The sequence below is a fragment of the Aotus nancymaae genome, unplaced genomic scaffold (genome assembly GCF_030222135.1).
Source record: "Aotus nancymaae isolate 86718 unplaced genomic scaffold, 86718_ANA_hifiasm-v0.15.2.pri h1tg000049l, whole genome shotgun sequence".
Taxonomy (NCBI): domain Eukaryota; kingdom Metazoa; phylum Chordata; class Mammalia; order Primates; family Aotidae; genus Aotus; species Aotus nancymaae.
Window position 1 is genome coordinate 11,683,905 of NW_026988463.1, and position 25,112 is coordinate 11,709,016.

The following is a 25,112-nucleotide window of genomic DNA, read 5'->3' on the forward strand; positions in this document are numbered from 1 at the left end:
ATGTGTCAAGTCATAGTTGATTTTATTTTGTGTGTTCTATCATCTATTTATTTAGAGACAGAGTATTGCTCTGTCACCCAGCTGGAGTGCAGTGGCATGATTTCAGCTCACTACAACCTCTACGTCTTGGGTTCAAGTGATTCTCATGCCTCAGCCTGCCAAGTAACGGGGCAGGTGTGCACGACCATGCCCAGATAATTTTTCTAGTTATAGCAGCATTGGGGTTTCACCATGTTGGCTAGGCTGGTCTCGAATTCCTCTGCTCAAGTGATCCACCTGCCTCAGTCTCCCAAAGTGCTGGGATTACAGACTTGAGTCACTGCACCCGGCCTCATGTCATACTTTATTAATCACTTGTTCTAAGAAAAAAATTGGCCAGACCTGGTGGCTTATGCCTGTAATTCCAGCACTTTGGGAGGCCAAGGTGGGTGGATCACCTGAGATCAGGAATTCAAGACCAACCTGGTGAGCATGACGAAACCCTGTCTCTACTAAAAATGCCAAAAAATTAGCCAGGTGTGGTGGCACACACCTGTAATCACAGCTACTCAGGAGGCTCAGGCAGGAGAATTGCATGAACCCTGGAGATGGAGGTTGCAGTGAGCCAATATGGCACCACTGCATTCCAGCCTGGGTGACAGAGCAAGACTTCATCTCAATAAAAAAAAAATAAGAAGAAAAGAAAAAAATTTTGTTATGCTTTCTCTATTATAAATATTCCCTTTGATAGAAATCTCGCCATAGGTAATGGTACACACCTGTAATCCCAGCACTTTGAGAGGCCAAGGCAGGAGGATTGCTAGAAGCCAAAGGTTTTGAGACTAGCCTGGTCATCAAAGCGAGAACCCATCTCTACGAAAAATAAAATAAAAAATTAGTTGGGTATGGTGGTGCCTAAGTATAGTCCAAGCTACTCAGGAGGCTGAGATCTGAGGATCACTTGAGTTCATCAGTTCGAGACTGCAGTGAGGTATGATTGAACCACTGCCCTCTAGCTTGGGTGACAGGGTGAGACCCTGTCTCAAAAACAAACAAAAACAATTCAAAGTCTGGGTGAGAATGAAAACATCCCCATATGCCTCCCCGACCTCAGCACACACACGCACATACACACGTGCTGACTGTCCTTCTTTCTGCCTATGGGTTTGCTGCCTTCTCTGAGGAGGTGCTCAGCAGGACGTCTCTGCAGGTTCAGCCGGCTCATCCTAAGGAACTTGCTGCACGCAGGCCCACAGCGGCAGGTCAGGAAGCCAGAGAGGGATCAGCTCTGCCTCAGAAAGGCCTGGGGAAACAGACAGGAAAACCTCACAGCTTTCTCCCTCCCTCCCCAGGGAACATGCACACAATGCCGGGAGCCCAGACATCGGGCTGGGGTGACTCCTGTGCTCAAGGGAGGAGGCACCCGGGGCCGGCCTTGGGCCCTCCCTGTCACTGCTCTACGTAGAGCTCCACCAGGAAAGGATGAGGCCTCATGCTGGTGGGAAGAGGAGCAACAAAGGGTCAAAGACAGACCAGGTTCTAGAACAGAGCTCTGCTCAGGCAGGAGGGAGGGAAGGTGAGACCTGGAAAGACAGAGTCTGGGGTGGGGATGGTTCAACTCTGAGAACAGAGCAGAGAAAGGAAATAGGTCCCCAGAAAGCAAGCAGCCTCTGTGTGGAGAACTGCCCTTCCCCTCACTGCTTACACAGGGTTCTACCTCCTGGACCCTGCAGAGAGAGACCCGGTGATCCCAGAAAACCATAGGGAAATCACCGTGATTCCTGGCCTCGTGCAGAAGCGTATCGCTAGCTTTGCTGATTTTATATGAGGATGACAATGATGACAAATTTTTTTTTTTCTGAGACAAGAGTCTCTCTCTTTCTCCCAGGCTGGAATGCCATGGCAGCAATCTCTGCTCATTGCTACCACATCAATAGGATGTGATTATAGGAATGTGCCAAGTCATAGTTTATTTTGTGTTGTTCTATCGTCTGTTTATTTAGAGACAGAGTATTGCTCTGCCACCCAGGCTGGAGTGCAGTGGCATGATCTCGGCTCACTACAACCTCTATGTCTCAAGGTCAAGTTCAAGTGATCCTCCTGCCTCAGCCTCCCAAGTAGCTAGGATTACAGGCACCCACCATTATGGCTGGCTAATTTTGTATTTTTAGTAGAGACAGGGTTTTGTCATGTTGCCCAGGCTGGTCTCGAACTTCCTACTTCAAATGATCCACCTACCTTGGTCTCCCAAAGTCTGAGATTATAGTTGTGAGCCACCGCGTGCTGGCCTTTTATTATTATTTTTATATGGGACACTTCACACATTTTTGTGGCATCTTTGCACAGGGGCAAGCTAATCTTCTCTGTATCGTTCCAGTTTTAGCATATGTGCTGTCAAAGGGAGCACAGTGAGCTTTGCTGATTTTGAGCAGCCCTTCCTGTCGGCCAGTGGAAATTGGACTGGAGGAAGCACCCGGCTCAACCAGCACTCCTCCTGCAGTCATGCTGTGCTCAAGGTCAAGGTGAGGCCATGGACAGCATTGAGGACCTGGGAGAGCCCTGGAGCCTAAGCCAAGCTCGAGACCTTTGCTGTTACTCCCAGGTGGACCAGCAGGAATGATTGGCCCCATCTTGCCAGTGGGAGGGAAACCTCTACCTGACTGACTAGTCTGATGCAGAGGAAGCCAACACACAGGCATCAAGGGCCTTGGGCTAAAAACAGTGGAGCCACCTCCATCTTCCGCTTTGTGCTGGGCAAGGCAGAGGATGTGCTGAACCAGGGACTCCCCCGTGTGTCTCCCGAGGAAAACAAGCTCACTTGCCTGTTGCAAGTCAGCCCACCCATGTCAGGACAAATTGGCTGCTGGAGAATGATGTTCTGAAGCCTGCTTGGGGTGGGGTGTGGGGAAGAGCAGTTCACGCACAGGCAGGCTGGACTTTTTTTTGAGCTGGAGTCTTGCTCTTGTCGCCCAGGCTAGAGTGCACCAGCACGATCTTGGCTTACTGCAACCTCCACCTCCCTGGCTCAAGTGATTCTCCTGCCTCAGCCTCCTGAGTAGCGGAGACTACAAGCGTGTGCCACCATGCCAGGCTAATTTTTTGTATGTTTAGTAGAGATAGGGTTTCACCATGTTAGCCAGGACGGTCTCAATCTCCTAACCTCGTGATCTGCCCACCTTGGTCTCCCAAAGTGCTGAAATAACAGGCGTCAGCCACTGTGCCCAGTCAACTTTTTTTTTTTTTTTTGAGACAGATTATAGAAATGTGCTATGTCACAGTTTATCTTTTTAAAATTAATTATTTTGTTTTAGACTGAATCTTGCTCTGTCACCCAGCCTGGAGTGCTGTGGCACAGTCTCAGCTCACTGCCACCTCTCCCTGTGGAGTTCAAGGGATTCTCCTGTCTCAGCCTCCCGAGTAGCTGGCATTATAGGCACCCACCACCATGCCTGGCTTTTTTTTTTTTTTTTTAGTATTTTTAGGAGAGATGGGGTTTCATGACAGGCCAAGCTGATCTCGAATTCCTGACCTCAAGTGATTCGCCTGCTTCAGCCTCCCAAAGTGCTGGGATACAGGTGTGAGACACAGCACCTGGCCTTTTCTTTTCTTTTTGAGGCAAGGTCTTGCTCTACCACCCAGGTTGGAGTGCAGTGGTGCAAATCACGGATCACCATGGCCTCGATCTCCCTGGGTCAAGTGATCCTCCCAAGTAACTGGGATTACAGATGTACACACCACATCCAGGTAAATTTTGTATTTTTTGTAGAGATGGGTTTCACCATGTTGCCCAGGCTGGTCTTGAACTCCTAGGCTTAAGTGATTCACCTGTTTCAGCCTTCTAAACTGCTGGGATTACAAGTGTGAGCCACCATGTTCAGCCAGGCAGCACTTCTGACTCACCCACTGCCTGGTCCCTACCTCAGGACTGTGTGGGTGGCTCAGCCCATAGCATCTTCATTGTCAACATTTCCCCAAGAGACGCTTCTACCTAGACACAGTCTCTGTGCTCAACTTTGCTACCAGGTCCAAGAGGTGATCAACCAGCCTTTCCCCAATGAGAGCCTGCAGCTTCACAGTGAGGGCTGGGAGGCAGGAGTGGGAAGGCTGGATCTGGAAATTAGGAATTTTTTTTTTGAGACAGAGTTTCGATCTTGTTGCCCAGGCTGGAGAGCAATGGTGCGATCTTGGCTTACCACAACCTCTGCCTCCCGGCTTTAAGTGATTCCCTTGTCTCACCCTCTTAAGTAGCTAGGATTACAGGCATGTACCACCACGTCCAGCTAATTTTGTATTTTTAATAGACATGGGGTTTCACCATATTGGTCACGGTGGTCTTGACCTCCCAATGTCAGGTGATCTGCCCGCTTCAGTCTTCCAAAGTCCTGGGATTACAGAAGTGAGCCATCACGCCTGGTAAAATTAGGAATTTTATTGAAGCCACTAAGCTTAAGCACAGAAGCTGACCACTTCACTTCACTCTCTCTGTACCATTCCCTCCAATCTTCCGGTCTTGGCACCTGTTGAGCTGTCTCAGAAAGAATGGCTAGGCCCATCAGAGGCAAAGAGAACCTGAGGCCCTAAGGAAGAGAAGATCAGGAGCTCTGAGCCCACAGCAGCCAGTCTCTGCCTCCCAGAAACTCAGGTGAGGATGGGGGCAGCGGCTCATACCTGTAATCCCAGCACTTTGGGAGGCCAAGGCAGGCGGATCACCAGGTAAAAGACCAATACCAGACTGGCCAAAATAGTGAAACCCAGACTCTACTAAAAATACAAAAATTAGCTAGTCATGGTTGTGGGTACCTCTAATACCAGCTACTCAGGAGGCCGAGGCAGGAGAATCACTTGAACATTGGAGGCGGAGGTTGCAGTGAGCTGAGATCGCACCACTGCACTCCACCCTGGGTAACAGAGTGAGACCCTGTCTCAAAAAGGAAGGAAGGGAAAACAGGAAGGAAGGGAGGGAGGGAAGCAAAGGGAGGAAGAAAGGAAGGAAGGAAGGAAGGAAGGAAGGAAAGAAGTCAGGTGATCAGTGGGGTTTGGGTGTTTCCATTTCTGCTGTGTCTGCCTTAGTTGTGGAGCAGCAATGGGTTTAGCCAGTTGGATCTTTGAGCAGAAATAGCTATGAACTTGTTCTTCTCCCACTGAATTCTCAAATCCCACATTGTTGAATTCGCTGACATGTTGAAGTTATACCTGTGTTGTGTTTCTACTCCAGCCCAAATAAAACCTCTAAGCTGTTTAAGTCCTAGATAGGCACAGCAGCTCACACCTACAATCCCAGCACTTTACACCTACAATCCCAGCACTTTGAAAGGCCAAGGTGGGCAGATCACCTGAGGTCAGGAGTTTGAGACCAGCCTGGCCAACATGGTGAAACCTTGTCTCTACCAAAAATACAGAAATTAGCCAGATGTGGTGGCACATGTAGTCCCGGCTACTCAGGAGGCTGAGGCAGGAGAACTGATTGACCTGGGAGGTGGAGGTTGCAGTGAGCCAAGATCACACTACTGTACTCCAGCTTGGGCAAGAGAGCAAGACTCCATCTCATAAATAAAATAAATAAATAAATAAATAAATAAATAGACGGTGTAAGTCCTAAGACTACTGAACAGAAATGACCAAAAGTTAGAGCACACCCTGCCCTGGGGGCTCCCTGGGGGAGATCTGGGCTCCCTTCAATCCTCTAGAGGAAGCAGGACCCTGCTGACACCTTGATTTCAGACTTCTGGCTTCCAGAACTCTGAGGAAATCAATTGCTACTGTTTGAAGCCACTGAGTTTGTAACCTGTTACTTGCAACCTCAGGAAACTGACAGGCTGGGTGACCCTGGGCAAAACTCCTTCCCTCTCCTTGTCTCTGTGTCTTTACCTCTGTGCCCACTATGCAGCTTTTGGGTCTCCTGCTCACTGGCCCCTGACACCATCTGGGCAGGGACCCCTGAGGACATGTAGAGAGTGTGGTGGGCCGAGGGACTCCTGGAACTGCACTGGGCAGGCCCCAGCAGGCTTATGTCTGGAGCTGGCTCCCTCGACAGATGCACTGGGCTGGGATCAAGAGGTGTGGGCTCCAGTGCAGACCCCAGTGACCTTGGACAAGACACTGTTGCCCCCTGCACCTCAGTTTCTTCTGTGAGGTGAGAGCCCTCTCACCTGCTAAGTTTGCTGAGAGGGTTCACAGGGTTCCATAATCATGGCAGGGTCTCAGTCCATTGTGGATGTCAGGATATCATTGTCATTCTTGTTTTTAATTTATTTTTTATTTATTTATTTATTTATTTATTAGGCAGAAGCTCTCTATTGCCCAGGCTGGAGTGCAGTGGTGAGATCTCAGGAGAGAGAAGGAAGAAGAAAGAAGGAAAGAAGGAAGGAAGGACAGAAGGAAGGAAGGAAGGAAACAGAAAGAAAGAGAAAGAAAGAAAGAAAGACCAAAAGAAAGATAAGAAACAAAAAAAGACAGAAAGACAGAAAGAAAGACAGAAAGAAAGAAAAAGAAAGAAAGAGAGTTCAAGGCCAAGCAGCTGGAGGGGACCATGGCCAACTGTGAGTGTACCTTCACTGCGATCAAACCAGATGGGGTCCAGCGGGGTCTTGTGGGAGAGATCATCAAGCATTTTGAGCAGAAGGGATTCCGCCTTGTTGGTCTGAAATTCATGCAAACTTCTGAAGACCTTCTCAAGGAACACTACATCGACCTGAAGGACTGTCCATTCTTTGCCGGCCTGGTAAAATACATGCACTCTGGGCCGGCAGTTGCCATGGTCTGGGAGGGGCTGAACGTGTTGAAGACAGGCCAAGTCATGCTCGGGGAGACCAACCCTGCAGACTGCAAGCCTGGGACCATCCGTGGAGACTTCGGCATACAAGTCGGCAGGAACATTATGCATGGCAGCGATTCCATGGAGAGTGCAGAGAAGGAGATCGGCTTGTGGTTTCACCCTGAGGAACTGGTAGATTACAAGAGCTGTGCTTATAACTGGATCTATGAATGACCAAACGGCAGACCACAATGCTTTTCACATTCATTTCTCCTCCTTCCCATGGGCAGAGGACCAGCTTGTAGGAAATCTAGTTATTTACAGGAGCTTCTTCATAATTTGAAGGGAAACTCTTGGAGCTGTGAGTGCTCCCTGTACAGTGTTACCATCCCCTACCTCAGATTAAAATGCTTCCTCCCAACAGAGGATTCATAGGGAAAAAAAAAAAAAAAAGAAAGAAAGAAAGAGAAAGAAGGAAAGAAAAAAAAGAAAAGAAAGAAGAAAGAAGCCAAGGCTATGGGAGCCCACCACCACACCAGCTACTTTTTCTATTTTTAGTAGAGATGGGGTTTTGCCATGTTGGCCAGGCTGGTCTCAAACTCCTAATCTCAGGTAATCAATTCACCTCGGCCTCCCAAAGTGCTGGAATTTCATGCATGAGCCATCGGGGGTGGCCTTTTTAATTGGGCAACATGGTAAAACATGGTCTCTACAAAAAGTTAAAAAGTCTGTAGTCTCAGCTACTTGGGAAGCTGAGGCAGGAGAACCACTTGAACCTGGGAGGCAGAGGCTGCAGTGAGCCAAGATCATGCCACTAAACTCCAGCCTGGCAACAGAGTGAGACTTCATCTGAAAAACAAAAACAAAAACAAAAAAAGCCAAACGTGGTGGTGCATGACTGTAGTCCCAGCTGCTCCTCTGGAGGCTAAGGTGGAGGATCACTTGAACCCTGGAGATGGAGGTTGCACTGAGCCAGGATTGCACCACTGCACTCCAGCCTGAGTGACACAGTGAGACTCTGTCCCCACAAAAAATAAAAAATATGTCTTTATCTACAAGAGATACCTGCTGCCAAACTCATGATGACGAAATAATGCAACCGACTGTGTACTCTCAGAAACATGAGAGAAGTGAGCAGGATCTCAGCCGGTGTTACCCTTGTACTTCAAAGCCCTGCAGTACAATCTGTGACATTTCTTTCTATTCACTCAAAAAAGAAGAGATGAATTTTTTTTACAAATTACTTTATACCATTCGAATCAACACATCAAGTGGTGCTGTTAGAGGTGTTGGTCGAGGTCTCAGAGGCCACGTGACTAGAGGAGTGGTTGAAGTCTGAGAGGACACTCAGGTGAAGGTTGAGTGTCGGTTGAGACAGCAGGTCAGCGAAGTGAAGGAGGTGGCCGAAGTACTAGAGAAAACCTAGGGGAAGGAGGTAGCTGAGGGCTGAGAGGTCATGAGGAGTGTCAGAAGACACTCGAGTGATAGTGTCCGTGGTTTTCAAAGATGATCATCTGGAGAAGGTGGTAGAGGTGTCAGAAGACACTCGAGTGGTGATGTCTATGGTTTCCAAAGATGATCATCTGGAGAAAGTGGTAGAGATGCCAGAAGACACTCGAGTGGTGGTGTCCATAGTTTTCAAAGATGACCATCTGGAGAAGGTGGTAGAGATGCCAGAAGACACTCAAGTGGTGGTGTCTGTGTCTCCAAAGATGGTCATCTGGAGAAGAAGGTAAAGGTGTCAGAAGACACTTGAGTGGTGGTGTCCACGGTTTTCAAAGATGATCATCTGGAGAAGGTGGTAGAGATGCCAGAAGACACTCGAGTGGTGGTGTCCATAGTTTTCAAAGATGACCATCTGGAGAAGGTGGTAGAGATGCCAGAAGACACTCAAGTGGTGGTGTCTGTGTCTCCAAAGATGGTCATCTGGAGAAGAAGGTAAAGGTGTCAGAAGACACTTGAGTGGTGATGTCCGTGGTTTTCAAAAATCATCATCTGTAGAAGCTGGCAGAGGTGTCAGACACTCGGGTTGAGTTGCGTATGGACTCACAGAATCATCGGTTAAAGGTGTTAGAGGTAATACAAGACACTCATGTGTAGGTGTCTGTGGTCTCGAAAACTCATCATCTGTAGAAGCTGGCAGAGGTGTCAGAGGACATTCAGGTGGAGTTGCGTATCAACTTAGAGAATCATCAGTTAAAGGTGTTGTTTTTCCTCCCTACTTGATCCCTCCAAAGTTTGGAACCTATTCATAAATATTCTTATTTTCTGTTCATATGTTCTCATTATCAGCAGGCGATAATCAGAAAGAGTGGTTCTACCATCAGCCTTTGACTGAAGCATCCCATTTAGGAATATGCAGAAAATGCCTGGCCCCGAGTGTCCCTCCCTGCAGGCCCGAGAGCCTTAGAGCTTTCCGGGGAGCAACACGGCAGGGAGGGCCCCGGCAGCTGCTCGCGGGCAGGAAGCAGGGGGCGCAGCCCCGGGCCGACCCTCCTGTGGGCGGGGACGTTCTGCTTCCTGGCGTCTTTCTCCTCCGCCCCGCCGGCTGCTGGGGGAGCGGAAGCTGCCCAGTGCCTGGAGGTCGCTCCATCGCGGGAAGGGAGAGGCGGTGGCGGCGGCCGGAGCGGGGTGGGCGGCCTGAGGCGAGAGCCCGGCGGGAAATATGGCGACCTGGGCAGCAGAGGCCTCGGCGGCTGCACCGCTAACTTCCCGGAGGAGCAAAGGCGCCTGGCGAGAACATGCAGCCCAGTGGAACCCCGCCCGGGAGGGGGCAGGAGCGACGCAGACAGGAAGCCCCGAGCAGGGCTCTGGGCACCAACAAGCGCTGCAGCAACCTCCAGGCCGTGGCCACACCAGCCTCTAGGGGGCGCCACACCAACCTCCAGGCGGCGCCCACACCAGCCTCCAGGGGGCGCTGCACGAACCTCCAGGCGGCACCCACACTAGCCTACAGGGCTGCACCTGCCGGCACCACACTGGAGCAGGATCTGTGCTGTCGGCCCCACCACACTGACCTGGGCGGCCCAGGCCCACAGCAGCCGGAGGACAAGACCATGCCCACTGCCCCCGGGTGATGAGGAGGAGCAGGATGGCATCCTAGAAAAGTACAAGAGCTCAGAGCTCTGGCCCTGTGCCAGGAAAGGCCAGGAGCTGAAGATGGAGAGATGGAGCTGGAGAAGCAGCAGGGGGGAAGGAGCACGACCCACCGGCAGGGTCAGCATCCGCTCGCGGGGTTAGAGCATGAAGAGGATGAAGCAGCAGAAAGAGTGGAAATGAGAAGGTGCAAAGACACATCGGAGCACAATGCAGAATCCAGCCCCAGGACTCCAATCAAGGATGGCGTGAGCCATCTTGCCTGATTGACACCTAAAATTAAGTCCCCAAGCCCATCTGTTGTCAATGAGGCACCATTCTCTATCTCCTTAACCCATGCTTAATTTAGAAATAAATAACAAGGTAGTTGTTCACCTGTCATAATTCAAGTAACATGATGCAACTATGTGGCGTACAACTGAAAACACACTCATCCCTTCCCCAGAATTCATCTCTCAGGATTTCAACATGACAGATTTAAATTTTGGGGGATTGTAATTTTTGAGATTTTAGATGTGAGAGATTTTGATCTTTCAGGATTTAACCTATTTTACGACTGAGCCAGAGAGAGGGGATGTGAACTGCCCAAGGTCTCACAGCTGGTGAGGGTTTGTAGCTGGAACTTGAACCAGGGTCTACCTTGGAAGGAGATTCCACACTGAGCCTCCTCCTGAGAAGCCTGCTCTCCGGGGTTTGGAGGAAATTCATGGTCAGTAAACTGTGTCTCAGGAAACTGTTCCTCTAATGCATAAACAAGATTATGATGCAGTAACAAGCAACCTCCATTCTCTCTTTTTTGTTTGTTTTTTGCTTTTTAGAGATGGAGTCTCACTCTGTCGCCCAGACTGGAGTGCAGTGGTGTGACATTGGCTCACTGCAACCTCCACCTCCGGGTTCAAGCAAGTTTCCTGCCTCAGTCTTCTGAGTAGCTTGGATTACAGGCATGCCTCACCACACCCAGGTAATTTTTGTATTTTTAGTAGAGACAGAGTTTCACCATGTTAGCCAGGCTGGTCTTGAATTCCTAGCCTCAAATTCTCCTCCAACCTTGGCCTCCCAAAGTTCTCAATAGCTTACAACAACAAAGGTTGATTTCTGTCCCACATGACACATCCACAGCAGCCTAATGGATTCATCTGCATTGGAAACATCAAGAGTCCTGTGGCAAAAAGAAAAGAGATGCCTGACTGTGAGAGTTTCTGGTAATAAGTTTCTCAAACTCCTGACCTCAGGTGATCCGCAGGCCTCAGCCTCCCAAAGTGCTGGGATTACAGGCGTGAGCCACTGTGCCCAGCCACTCCGTCACCAGGTAGAGCTATGATCTAGTAGGGAGAATAGATGTTAAACAAAATTATCACACAGGCCGGGCACAGTGGCTCACGCCTGTAATCCCAGCACTTTGGGAGGCTGAGGCCTGTGGATCACCTGAGGTCAGGAGTTTGAGACCAGCCTGGCCAACATGGTGAAACCCCATCTCTACTAAAAATACAAAAAGTAGCCAGGTGTGGTGGTGGGTGCCTGTATTCCCAGCTACTCAGGAGGCTGAAGCAGGAGAGTTGCTTGAACCTGAGAGGCAGAGGTTGCGGTGAGCTGAGATCCTGTCACTGCACTCTAGCCAGGGCGACAGAGTGAAACTTTGTCTCAAAAAAAAAAAAAGAGTAGGCCAGGCGTGTGCTTTACCCACAGTAAAGCAGGGTCAGCAATTCTGCCCTTCACATGACCTTTTCTACCTTTCTTATTGACAAGAGGTAGGGGAATTAAGTGGAACTCATTTTCAAGAGATTTACCTATAAATTCATTAAGCAGGTTGGCACAAGGGGTCTTGGCATTTAGTAGAAAGCTCCTGTGATAATATAAATAACCAAATGTTTCACAAACCTCAGAATCATCCAAGTTTTACTTGTACAATTTTTACCTGTATATTGACTCATGTAAAATATAAATAAATATATTTATTTTGTTTATTTGAGACAGGGTCTTACTCTGTTGCCCAGGCTGGAGTGCAACAGCACTATCTCTGCTCACTGCAACCTCCATCTCCCAAACTCAAGTGATCCTCCCACCTCACCCTCCCAAGTGGCTGGGACTACAGGCACGTGCCACCATGCCCGGCTAATTTTTTTTTTTTTTTTGGTCGAGACAGGGGTTTCACCATGTTTCCTAGGATGGTCTCAAGCTCCTGGGCTTGGCCGGGTGTAGTGGCTCACTACTGTAATCCCAGCACTTTGGGAGACCAAGGCAGGTGGGCCACCTGAGGTCAGGAGTTCAAGACCAGCCTGCCCAACATGGTGAAATCCCATCTCTACTAAAAATACAAAAATTAGCCAGGCATGCTACTGAGTGCCTGTAATCCTAGTTACTTGGGAAGCTGAGACTGGAGAATCACTTGAATCCGGGAGGCAGAGGTTGCAGTGAGCCGAGATTGTGCCACTGCATTCCAGCCTGGGCGACAAGAGCGAAACTCCTCAAAATAAAACAAAAAACTCCTGGGCTCGGCCAGGTGCAGTGGTTCATGCTGTAATCCCAGCACTTGGGAGGCCGAGGAGGGTACATCACCTGAGGTCAGGAGTTTGAGACCAGTCTGGCCAACATGGTGAAACCCTGTCTCTACTAAAAATACAAAGAAATTAGCTGGAAGTGGTGCTGGGCACCTGTAATCCCAGCTACTCAGGAGGCTGAGGCAGGAGAATCACTTGAACCTGGGAGGCAGAAGTTGCAGTGAGACGAGACAGTGCCACTGTACTCCAGCCTGAGTGAAGAGAGAAACTCTGTCACAAAAAAAGAAAAAAACAAACAAACAAAAAAACTGGTCTCAAGCAATCCACCCACCTCAGCCTGCTAAAGTGTTGAGATTACAGGCATGAGCTACCTCGCCCAGCCAACAAATGTATTTTAAAAAGCAGCCATCACTATTGTAAAAAGAAAACCAGAATCACTTGGCACAAGTATAAGTTATCCATTAAAATAAGTTTGTAGATACAGATGTTATCACATTCTAGCTGCATGCAGCTGTTCTGCCTACTGTAACATTAGGGAAGTTTTTTTTTTTTTTTTCTTGTTTTTGTTTTTTTTTCTGCTGGTTTTATAGGGAAGTGTTAAAGATCACTAAACCTGGAATAGGACATCAAAAAGAATAAAAAAAAAAAAAAATCGGCCAGCATGGTGGCTCATGCCTGTAATCCCAGCACTTTGGGAGGCCGAGATGGGTGAATTACTTGAGGTCACGAGTTAGGGACCAGTGTGACCAACATAGAGAAACTCCTGTCTCTACTAAAAATATAAAAATTAGCGGGTGTGGTGGCAGAAGCCTATAATCCCAGCTACTTGGGAGGCTGAGGCAGGAGAATCGCTAGAACAGGGGAGGCAGAGATGGCAGTGAGCTGAGATCATGCCACTGCACTTCAGCCTGGGTGACAGAGTGAGACTGTCTCACAAACAAACAACAAAAACAAAATTACAGCCTGGCATAGTAGTTTACGTCTGTAATCCCAGCACTTTGGGAGGCCGAGGCGAGTGGATCACGAGGTCAAGAGTTGGAGACCAGCCTGGTGAATATGGTGAAACCCTGTCTCTATGAACAATACAAAAATTAGCCAGGCGTAGTGGATTGCACCTGTAGTTCGAGCTACTCGGGAGGCTGAGGGAGAAGAACTGCTTGAACCCAGGAGGCAGAGGTTCCATTGAGCTGAGATCGTGCTACTGTACTCCAGCCTAGGAGACAAGAGCAAGACTCCAACTCAAAAAAAAGTCACTAACTCCAAACAAAAGACATTCTTCCTGATAAGATAAAAAGCACTAAAAAAGACTTGAAAAGCCAATAACTTTCCCTCCCTAGGACTCAATGGAATTTAATGCTGGATCCCTGTACCATCTGAAATCATCGCTTCAGAAACCCTGCAGAACCCAAACCCCCTACCCACTCCTAGATCTTATATTAATAGCTCCCAAAAGAAAATAATCACCACTCTCTCTCTCTCTCTCAAGCCTAAATAAAAAAGAACAGATTTCATTATCTCATACAGTAGGCAAAACCTTAATAACACTCATCCATGCAGAGTTCTAGGTTTAAAAACCTACCAATGTCCAAAACGGCTAATCCCCAAAAGACAGGGCCACTTGGCTTCCATTAACTTTATATTTTTGGACAAAAGGGGTTGAAGAAACCACCAGAATACAATTGGGGAATCCATTAAGGACAAATATAGGTGACTCTTCTTCCAAAGGGACTTACGTGGCAATGGCTTGAGCAGCCACTCCAATGGCTGGGGTCTGGTCCCTACTAGAGAGGGTGACTTTTCTTCGCTGCCACGGAGGCTGGAACATTGACAGCAGAGACGAACTGCTGGGTCTCGGTGTCTGAAGCTGAAGCCAAAGCCTCAGAGGCAGATGATGCAGTGGCCAGGGCAGATGGTTCCTGATGTCGTTTCTGGCTGGGTAGTAGTTGTGGAGCCCCAACAGCTTGAGCAACTGGCATCTCAGGAACCTTCAGGGCACTTGAAGACTGACTTAAGGAACTCTCCTGCACTACAGATGTGCTGGGAATGGCCTGCTGCATTTGAAGTAGGGCATGCAGATCCTCGACAGCCTGAGAGGCCTGTGGGTCCGCAATAGGAAAGGACTGGGCAGATAGAGACTGTCCCACATGGACCTGGGTAGCCAGTGACTGAGTTACAGAAACCAAACTAGGTGGTGGAGGCTGAGTTTGAGAGGCCCTAGGAAGATTCCGCAGCGGGTCCTGTGAGGGTACAAGCACCAGGGGCTGGCTCAGGGAGACCGCAGGGACCCGGAGTTGGCTGTGAGAGGCCATGGGGACAGCAGGTTGGCTGTTAGAGGCCAAAGAAACCACAGGCTGGCTCTCAGAAGTACAAATGGCTACAGGGTGTGTAGCAGAGATGGAGGGGGCTACAGTCAGGCTCTTAGAGGGCTGGAGGATGGAAGGCACAGAAGGCACAGGCTGGTGAAGAGGCAACACAGGCCGCTCCGGATGGGTGGGGGGCAGTTGATCGATGGACGGTGGCTGGGCATCCGAGCCTGGGGAGCCAATGGTCTCTGAATTTTTGTCACCCTCAGGCTCGGGACCCAGATCTTCTTTGCCAAAGTCTTGACAGGCATGGCTCCCCCTGACCCCTTCCTCTCCATCTTTGTCCCTGCTCTTTTTTCCCAGCTGTTCTTCTATGTGGACGGAGGCAGGCATGGTCAGGAACGCCTCTTTTTGAAGGGTCCTCAGACGGCGCCGCCGCTGCATCAGCCAGTTGGCGGAGATGTTCCCGATGCTCACAGAGAGGCGGTGGCTGGCGCTCTGGCGCAGAGCCTCCACGACGGAGGCGGAGGGCATGCAGGAGTCCTTCTTCAAAGTCTCTTCCGAGAGCAGCTCGATGTTGCCGCTGTACCAGGAAGCCCACCAGAGGAGGCTGAGGAAGATGATGATGGAGCCCAGGTAGACCAGCATGTCGTAGAAGGCCGGGTCCAAGAAGACGCCGGTGAGCAGCACCCCTAAGCCCACCGTGTCGAAGACGACGCCCAGCCAGAAGAAATGCCGGCAGCGGCCCAAGCGCCACTGCTTCCCGGCCGTATTGACCGTCCTTACTGGAAGTTCCATGACGCTCCCACTCTTGCTGCCGCAAGGCCCAAAGAGCCCACGAGGCGGGCGGCGCCGCCACAGGCTGGCTGCGGCCGCTGGGTCCCGATGACAACGCCGTCGGGGCGCGTCGCTCAGGGGGCGGAACCAGAGGGCGGGGAAATTAGGCCCCTTCTCGCCCTTCAGGCAGGTGCGCATGCGCAGTACGCCCCGTCGCCCGCGCGGCCGCTTTCTGCGCCTGCGCAGGGATCTTCACGGTGTGTTCCAGCAAGTCCGCTTCTGCGGGCAGCTTGGGACTCTCAGGCTCTGGGTCTTGATTGCAGGCGTGTTTGCCCTAGTGACGATTATTAACATACTTCTGCTAGTTATAGCTGACCTAGAGTTGAATTGTCTTCAGTTTCTTCCCTTTTGTTGTTTCACAGTTTTCTTTTTTTCTTTTGACCTGTTTATCCAGAACCTTAATACTTAACACTAAAAAGCGGGGGCTGCTTTTCCCACTGCTTGCAACTGCGAAAGATTGGAACAATGTGTCAAAAATAGAAAAACTGGCTGGAACCGGAAAATTAAATAGCTTAAAAATGAGCTTATTTTGGCTGGGCGCGGTGGCTGGGAGGCCAAAGCAGGAGAATCGCTTGAAGCAGGGAGGCGGAGGTTGCAGTGAGCCGAGATCCAGCTAGGGTGACAGAGTGAGACTCTGTCTCAAAAGAAATAAAAGTAAAAGAATTAGAAAATAATGCTCAATTTTTATTTTTTTTAATTTTTTTTTAAACCACCTTCTGTTTCAATCAGAAAGTATAGTTATCTCCTTGGGCCTGGCTTGGTGGCTCACGCCTGTAATGCCAGCACTTTGAGAGGCCGAGGCAGGTGGATCATTTGAGGTCAGGAGTTTGAGACTAGCCTAGCCAAAATAGTGACACCCCATCGCTACTAAAAATACAAAAAAATTAGCCAGGCATGGCTGGGCACGGTGGCTCACGCATGTAATTCCAGCACTTTTGGGAGGCCAAGGCGGCCGGATCACCCGAGGTCAGGGGTTCAAGACCAGCCTGGCCAACATGGTGAAACCTGTTCTCTACAAAAATACAAAAATTAGCTGGGCATGATGGCGGGTGCCTGTAATCCCAGCTACTTGAGAGGCTCAGGTGGAAGAATTGCTTGAACCTGGCAGTCAGAGATTGCAGTGAGCCGAGATTGCACCATTACACTCCGGCCTGGGCAACAAAGTGCAACTCCGTTTCAAAAAAAAAAAAAATTAGCCAGGCATGGTAGTTTATGCCTGTACTCCCAGCTACTCTGGAGACTAAGGCAGGAGAATCGCTGGAACCCAGAAGGTGAAAGTTTCAGTGAGAGGAGACTGTGAAACTGCACTCCAGACTGGGTGACAGAGCAAGACTCCATTTCAAAAAAATAAACTATAATTATTTTTTCATTTGGTTTCATCTGATACTAGTTTGATACAAGAGCCACTTCTAAATGAACGCTATTTCTTAGCTATTGCATTAGCTCAAAGCGCAGTCCCAAAGCAGCAGCAGTAGCACCTGGAACATGTTACAAATGTGAATTACAAAGTGCCACCCAGACTGCCTGAATCAGAAACTCAGGACTGGGTCAGCCCTGGGATTTTGTTGTTGTTGTTTAGTTTGGTTTGGTTTGAGACAGAATCTCGTTCTGTCGCCCAGGCTGCAGTTCAGTGGTGCGATCTTGGCTCACTGCAATTTCTGCCTTCTGGGTTCAAGTGATTCTCTTGCCTCAGGCTCCCAAGTAGCTGGGTTTACAGGTGCACGCCACCACGCCCAGCTAATTTTTGTATGTTTAGTAGAGATGGGGTTTCACCATGTTGGTCAGGCTGGTCTTGAACTCCTGATGACCTCAAACAATCCACCCGCCTTGGCCTCCCAAAATGCTGGAATTACAGGCATGAGCCACTGCGCCTGGCCAGCCCTGTTTTAATAAGCACTTTAATACAAGCTGGAGTTTAAGAACTACGGAGCTATTGCAGTACTTTAGGGCTGTCAAGTTAAATACAGACTACTCAGTTAAACACTGAATAATTTTTTAGTATAATTGGAACCCAAATACTGTCTGAGATATGCTTATACTTTAAAAATTCAGAGTTTAGCTGAAATTTAAATGTAAGTGGGCACACTATATTTTTGTTTGCTAACTATGGTAGTGCTATTTAAATCTTTCTCATGTAGTTTTTAATTTTGGACTTATAAGAACATAAGATGAATGCATCCTTTTTTAGGTTAACTGCTTTTTTTCTTTTTTCTTTTTTATTGAGATGGAGTCTCGCTGTGTCACCTAGGCTGGAGTGTGCAGTGGCACAATCTCAGGACACTACAACCTCCACCTCCCAAGTTCAAGCGATTCTCCTGCCTCAGCCTCTGGAGGATTACAGGCATAGCTGGGATTACAGGCATGCACCACCATGCCTGGCTAATTTTTTGTATTTTCAGTAAAGACAGTGTTTCACCAGGTTAGTCAGGCTAGTCTCGAACTCCTGACCTCTAATGATTCATCCATCTTGGCCTCCCAAAGTACTAGAATTACAGGCATGAGCCACCATGTCTGGCCTGCATTTTTCTTTATATGAGTAATTTGATAAAGAAAATCTGGCCAGGTGTGGTGGCTCATGCCTGTAATCCTAGCACTTTGGGAGGCTGAGGCGGGCGGATCACCTGAGGTCAGGAGTTCAAGAACAGCCTAACCAATATGGTGAAACCCCGTCTTTTTTTTTTTTTTTTTTTTTGTATTTTTTTTAGTAGAGATGGGGTTTCACCATGTTGACCAGGATGGTCTCTATCTCTTGACCTCATGATCCACCCGCCACAGCCTTCCAAAGTGCTGGGATTATAGGCGTGAGCCACCGCGCCCAGCCAAAACCCCGTCTTTAAAAAAAAAGAAAGTCTGAAAAAGATGATAAAGTTAATTAAAAAAAAAGAAACACTATTCACTGAAAAAGCAGTATGAGCCAGGTGCAGTGGCTCATGTCTATAATCTCAGCACTTTGGGAAGCCAGCCAGGTGGATAGCTTGAGGTCAGGAATTCGAGACAGCCTGACCAACATGATGAAACCCTATCTCTACTAAAAATACACAAATTAGCTGGGCATAGTGGCAGGCACCTGTAATCCTATCTACTTGGGAGGCTGAGGCAGGAGACTGGCTTGGACCCGACAGGCAGAGGTTGCAGTGAGCCAAGATCTCATGACTATACTCCAGCCTGGGCAACACAGGAGTCTCGAACTACTGACCTCAGGTGATCCACCCACCTTGGCCTCCCAGAGTGCTGGAATTACAGGCTTGAGCCACTGTGCCCAGCCAGGACATACTTTTGTTTCTTTCTTTTTCTTTCTTTCTTTTTTTTTTTTAAGACAGGGTTTCACCATGTTGGCCAGGCTGGTCTTGAACTCCTGACCTCAGGTGATCCGCCTGCCTCAGCCTCCCAAAGAGCTGAGATTACATGCTTGAGCCACCACGCCCGGCCCATACTTTTGTTTCTTGAAATACCCACTCTTGGAACAGTCTTTCCTACCCACTTGCTAGGCCAACAGAGCGAAGGAGGAGCCAGAGTGTTTATATTTGACCCCAACACCTCTGAAATTTCTTCATTGGAGCCTAAATAAAGGTGTAAACAAAAATCATGGGCGTCTCCTTTTTTTTTAATTTTTCTATTGCATTTTAGGTTTTGGGGTACATGTGAAGAACATGCAAGATTGTTGCATAGGTACACACATGGCTGTGTGATTTGCTGCTTTCCTCCCCTTCACCTATATCTGGCATTTCTTCCCATGCTATCTCTCCCCAACTCCCCACCCCCCACTGTCCCTCCCCTATTTCCCCCCAACAGATCCCAGTGTGTGATGCTCCCCTCCCTATGTCCATGTGTTTTTATTGTTCAACACCCGCCTATGAGTGAGAACATGCGGTGTTTGATTTTCTGTTCTTGTGTCAGTTTGCTGAGAATGATGGTTCCTTTTTTCTTTTTATTTTTTTTAAAGACGGGGTTTCATCTTGTTGGTCAGACTGGTCCTGAACTCCCGAGCTCAGGTGATCCGCCCACCTTGGCCTCCAAAGTGCTTGGATTACAGGCGTGAGCCACCACGCCTGGCCAACGGTTCCATTTTTCTACTGGTTATAGGGCCGTCACAGAATCCTGAGAAGGAAGAATGTCTTCTACATGTGACTCAGGTGGTTTTGATTAAATAAGAGTAAAACATCTAAACTCTTTTTTGTTTTCTGCTCCTATAACAAAATACACACATTGGGTGATTTATAAAGAATAGAAGTTTAAGGCTGGGCATGGTGGCTCACTCCTGTAATCCCAGCACTTTGGGAGGTCGAGGTGGGCAGATCACCTGAGGTCAGGAGTTCGAGACCAGCCTGGCCAACATGGTGAAACCCCATCTCTAGTAAAAATACAAAAATTAGCTGAACATGGTGGTGGAAAGCTGTAATTCCAGCTACTTGGGAGACTAAGGCAGGAGAATTGCTTGAACTCAAAAGGCAGAGGTTGCAGTGAGCTGAGATCCTGCCATCACAGTCCAGCCTGGGTGACAAGATCAAGACTCTCCTGAAAAAAAGAAAAAAGAAAATATTTGGGCTGGGCTGGGTGCAGTGTCTCACGCCTGTAATCCCCACATTTTAAGCAGCCAAGGTGAGAGGATCACTTGGACCCAGAAGTTTGAGACCAGCCTGAAAAACATAGTAAGACCCGTCTCTATTAATTTACTTTATTATTCATTTATTTTTGAGACAGAGTCTCTCTCTGTTGTCCAGGCTGAAATGCAGTGGCATGATCTCGGGTCATTGCAACCTTCGACTTCCCAGTTCAAGCGATTCTACTGTCTCAGCCTCCTGAGTAGCTGAGATTACAGGTGAGGGCCACCACCCCCAGCTAATTTTTGTATTTTAGTAGAGATACGGTTTCACCAAGTTGGTCAGGCTGGTCTCAAACTCCTAACCTCATGATCCACTTGCCTCGACCTCCCAAAATGTTGGGATTACAGGCGTGAGCCACCGCACCAGGCCCTCTAATAATCTAAACATTTTAAATAAATATAGGAAAACATTTGTTAGGTATATAGTAGCTAACAGAAAGGTATCTGAACATAAAATTAAGAAATACCATATTAAATCCAGAAGTACATTAAAAAACACATAAAAAAGCAGCAAAGTGGCCGGGCCCTCCTGGGTGGGGCGACTGGGTCTGGGATGGGTTTCCTCCTCATCAACAAGATCCCGGAGGAGTACCCAGACAGGATCATGAACATATTCAGTGTGATGCCCTCACCCAAGGTGTCAGACACGGTGGTGGAGCCCTACAATGCCACCCTCTCCATCCACCATCTGGTAGGAAACACAGACGAGACCTACTGCATGGATAATGAGGCTCTCTATGACATCTGCTTCAGAACCCTAAGCCTGCTACACCCACCTGCGGTGACCTGAACCACCTGGTGTCTACCACCATGAGTGGGGTCACCACCTGTCTGTGCTTCCCAGGACAGCTCAGTGCTGACTTCAGGAAGCTGGCTGTGAACATGGTCCCGTTCCCCCACCGACACTGCCTCACTCCCAGCTTTGCCACCCTGATGAGTCAGGGAAGCCAGCAGTCCCGGACTCTGACAGTGCCCAAGCTTACCCAGCAGATGTTGGATGCCAACAACATGATGGTGGCCTGAGACTCCTGCCATGGCCGCTAACTGATGGCGGCTGCAGTGATCAGAGGCCACATGTCCATGAAGGAGGTGGACGAGCAAATGCTTAATGTCCAAAACAAGAACAGCAGCTACTTTGTTGAGTGAATCCCCAACAACAAGAAAACAGCTGTCTGTGACATCCCGCCCCAAGGGCTAAAAATGTCCACCACCTTTATTGGCAACAGCAGGGCCATCCAGGAGCTGTTCTAGTGCATCTCGGAGCAGTTCACAGCCATGTTTCCACACAAGACCTTCCTGCACTGCTACACGAGCAAGGGCCTGGATGAGATGGAGTTTACCCAGGCCAAGAGCAACATGAATTACCTGGTGTTCAAATGCCATCAGTACCAGGACACCATGGCCAAGGAGGAGGGCGAGTTCGAGGAGGAGGTGGCCTAGAGCCTGCAGTCACCGGGGAAAGCAGGGAGCGGTGTGAACTCATTATTCACTCCCAGCCTGTCCTCTGGCCTGTGCCTCTGTGTGTGCACTTGGTTTTCCCTGTCCACGTCCCCTGCTGTACACACACCATTACTGAAGCATTTTTATAGTGAAAAAAATTGTTTTGGTTTATTTCCATGTGATCTTTTTTGCCCGATATACATTTTGTCTTCTATAAAATACCTGTGCCCCTACTGAATAATTCCGTGTGTGGCTGCAGATGTGTATGTATGTCATGAAGAATAATTATCTACAGATCACACATATAGATCTCAGATTTCACTGTGTGTGCGTTCCTATAATCTCTTCATCCTGTAAGAATCTGAATTTTCGTCTTGGAGACAGAGGCTATCCCTTATCTTTTGAAACAGAGATAGGAAATCCCGGGGCCTGAGCTGTTACACCCTAAGGTTAGTAAACTTCAATGAACATCTTATGCTGATCTTCTGAGTGGGAATGTTCCCATGTAACCAGCGTGAGGGAGGAGGTTCTCCCTTTTAGCAGCTATTTGGCAAGATGCTTTCCTCATGGGCTTGGTCTCCTTGTCCTCACCATGAGCTCATAACCACATCAGTCCCAGCTCACTTCTGAGAAAGCTGGGGCTCTGAGCCCCACTGAGAATTGGTGTCTGGGATCAGGCAGCAGGGACACAGCGAAGGGGGAGGATTTTACATGCCAAGGTTGGGAGAGGCAAAGCTGGGAGTCGCAGGGGGAGAGCGAGGTTGCTGGGGATAAGATGATGCCAGAACAGCTCAGGATTGGCTTTGAGTTTCCCGCCAAAGTCAACCTGATTCTGAAGACCAAGGCGCAGCTCCAATACACCAGACCCATCCTCACTGTTAGTCTCCTGGCACCATAAAAAGTAGGGGAGACAGGGCCCCCTGACAGAACCAAGTTAAATTTCCCAGAGCTCTAGGCATTCATTCACCCTGATCCAGAGCCTTCACACACCCAGGGAAAGAATCATTCCTACAGATAATGGACTAAGGGCAGTAAGGCAATGAGGAAGTGCTGGGGGCATAATTCCCTGTGCACACCCGGCTATCTGAGCTCTCCCGTGGCGGCTCTATGGGGCCCTCACGCAGCCTCCATGCTCCTGCTCACACTGCTTGCCCAGCCAGGAGCCTTCCAGCTCCACCTGAGTTACACAAACTCCCAAGTGAAAACAACCCACTCCAGCCTTTTCCGCAGCCTCCTGCTTGTTCCCAGGAGATCCGGTCTCTTTCTTTTGCACCCTGGGTCCCTTCACTTGTGCTTCCACTGCGGGTGGGTGGTCACAAGCTCTGTGCCCTTTAGTGTGGATCTCTCTGCTGGAGGACACAGGATGCCCTGCAAGTCAGGGACAGGTCTCATCCCTCACAGAGATGGCCATGTGGCCCAGGTTCGATGCACACCTGCAGAACTGCTATTTCTGGCTTCTATACACAATCTCTGGCTGGGCTGGTGGCTCAAGCCTGTAATCTCAGCACTTTGGAAGGCCTAAGTTGGCAGATGGCATGAGTCCAGGAGTTTGAGACCAGCCTGGGCAACATGGTGAAACACAAACTCTACAAAAAAAAAAAAGAGAGAGAGAGAGAGAGAGAGAGAGAAGGCATGGTGGCTCACACCTGTAATCCCAGCAGTTTGAGAGGCTGAGGTGGTTGGATCACCTGAGGTCAGGAGTTCAAGAACAGCCTGGCCAATATGGTGAAACCCTGTCTCTACTAAAAATAGAAAAATTAGCCAGGTGTGATGGTATGCACCTGTAGTCTCAGCTACTCAGGAGGCTGAGGCAGAAGAATCACTTGAACCTGGGAGGTGGAGATTGCAGTGAGCTGAGATCTAAGATCCCACCACTGCACTCCAGCCTGGGTGACAAAGCGAGACTCCATCTCAAAAAAAAAAAAAAAAAAAGGCTGGGCACTGTGGCTCATGCGTGTAATCCGAGCACGTTCAGAGGCCAAGGTGGGCAGATCATGAGATCAATAGATCAAGACTCTCCTGGCCAACACGGTGAAACGCCGTCGCTACTAAAAATACAAAAAATTAGTTGGGCATGGTGACATGCACCTGTGGTCCCAGCTACTTGGGAGGCAGAGGCAGGAGAATTGCTTGAACCTAAGAGGCAGAGGTTGCAGTCAAGCAAGATGGTGCCACTGCACTACAGCCTGGCAACAGAGTGAGACTCCATCTCAAAAAAATTTTTTTAAATAGAAAGGAGCCAAACATGGTGGTGCATGACTGCAGTCCCAGCTGATCCTCTGGAGGCTAAGGTGGGAGGATCACCTGAACCCTGGAGATGGAGGTTGCACTGAGCCAGGATTGCACCACTGCACTCCAGCCTGAGTGACACAGTGAGACTCTGTCCCCATAAAAAATAAAAAATCTGTCTTTATCTACAAGAGATACCTGCTGCCAAACTCATGACAAGGAAATAATGCAACCGACTGTGTACTCTCAGAAACTTGAGAGAAGTGAGCAGGATCTCAGCCGGTGTTACCTTTGTACTGCAAAGCCGTGCAGTACCATCTGTGACATTTCTTTCTATTCACTCAAAAAAGAAGAGATGAATTTTTTTTAAAAATTACTTTATACCGTTCGAATGAACACATCAAGTGGTGCCTTTAGAGGTGCTGCTCAAGGTCTCAGAGGCCACATGACTGGAGGAGAGGGTGAAGTCTGAGAGGACACTCAGGTGAAGGTTGAGTGTTGGTTGAGACAGCAGGTCAGCTGGCAGAGGTGTCAGAAGACACTCAGGTGGAGTTGTGTACGGACTCAGAAAATCATTGGCTAAAGGTGGTAGAGGTAATAAAAGACACTCATGTGCAGGCGTCTGTGGTCTTGAAAACATCATCTGTAGAAGCTGGCAGGGGTGTCAGAAGACACTCGGGTGGAGTTGCATATACACTCAGAAAATCATTCGCTAAATGTGGTAGAGGTAATAGAAGACACTCATGTGCAGGTGTCTGTGGTCTCGAAAACTCATTATCTGTAGAAGCTGGCAGGGGTGTCAGAAGAAACTCGGGTGGAGTTGCAGATAGACTCAGAAAATCATCCGCTAATGGTGGTAGAGGTAATAGAAGACACTCATGTGTAAGTATCTGTGGTCTCAAAAACTCATCATCAGTAGAAGCTGGCAGAGGTGTCAGAAGACACTCGGGTGGAGTTGCGTATAGAGTCAGAAAATCATTCGCTAAAGGTGGTAGAGGTAACAAAAGACAGTCATGTGCAGGCATCTGTGGTCTGGAAAATTCATCATCTGTAGAAGCTGGCAGAGGCGTATAAAGACACTCGGGTGGAGTGCGTATAAAATCTGACAATCATCGGTTAAAGGTATTAGAAGTAATACAAGACACTCATGTGTAGGTGTCTGTGGTCTCGAAAACTCATCATCTGTAGAAGCTGGCAGAGGTGTCGGAAGACACTCGAGTGGAGTTGCGTATGGACTCAGAAAATCATTGGCTAATGGTGGTAGAGGTAACAGACACTCATGTGCAGGCGTCTGTGGTCTTGAAAACTCGTCATCTGTAGAAGCTGGCAGAGGTGTCAGACACTCGGGTTGAGTTGCGTATGGTCTCACAGAA

At 48.8% G+C, this 25,112-nt stretch overlaps 1 protein-coding gene, 1 non-coding gene and 1 pseudogene across 2 annotated transcripts; 2 read left to right on the forward strand and 1 right to left on the reverse strand.

The window, feature by feature from the left end:
- Positions 1 to 2,280: 2,280 nt before the first annotated feature.
- Positions 2,281 to 2,386, reverse strand: LOC135269201 (U6 spliceosomal RNA). Its single transcript, XR_010337492.1, has one exon. It is a non-coding gene; the product is annotated as a U6 spliceosomal RNA (small nuclear RNA).
- A 4,098-nt stretch (positions 2,387 to 6,484) lies between these two features.
- Positions 6,485 to 6,967, forward strand: LOC110567725 (nucleoside diphosphate kinase A-like). The gene has a single exon (XM_064362872.1). It carries the CDS (start codon positions 6,509 to 6,511, stop codon positions 6,965 to 6,967), a length of 459 nt encoding a protein of 152 aa, XP_064218942.1. The 5' UTR covers positions 6,485 to 6,508.
- A 13,632-nt stretch (positions 6,968 to 20,599) lies between these two features.
- On the forward strand, positions 20,600 to 21,611 carry LOC135269019 (tubulin beta-4B chain-like; annotated as a pseudogene).
- Positions 21,612 to 25,112: the final 3,501 nt, after the last annotated feature.

Bases quoted from the DNA above. Each gene is read 5' to 3' on its own strand.
- LOC110567725 (XM_064362872.1), top strand. From the start codon at position 6,509: ATGGCCAACTGTGAGTGTACCTTCACTGCGATCAAACCAGATGGGGTC.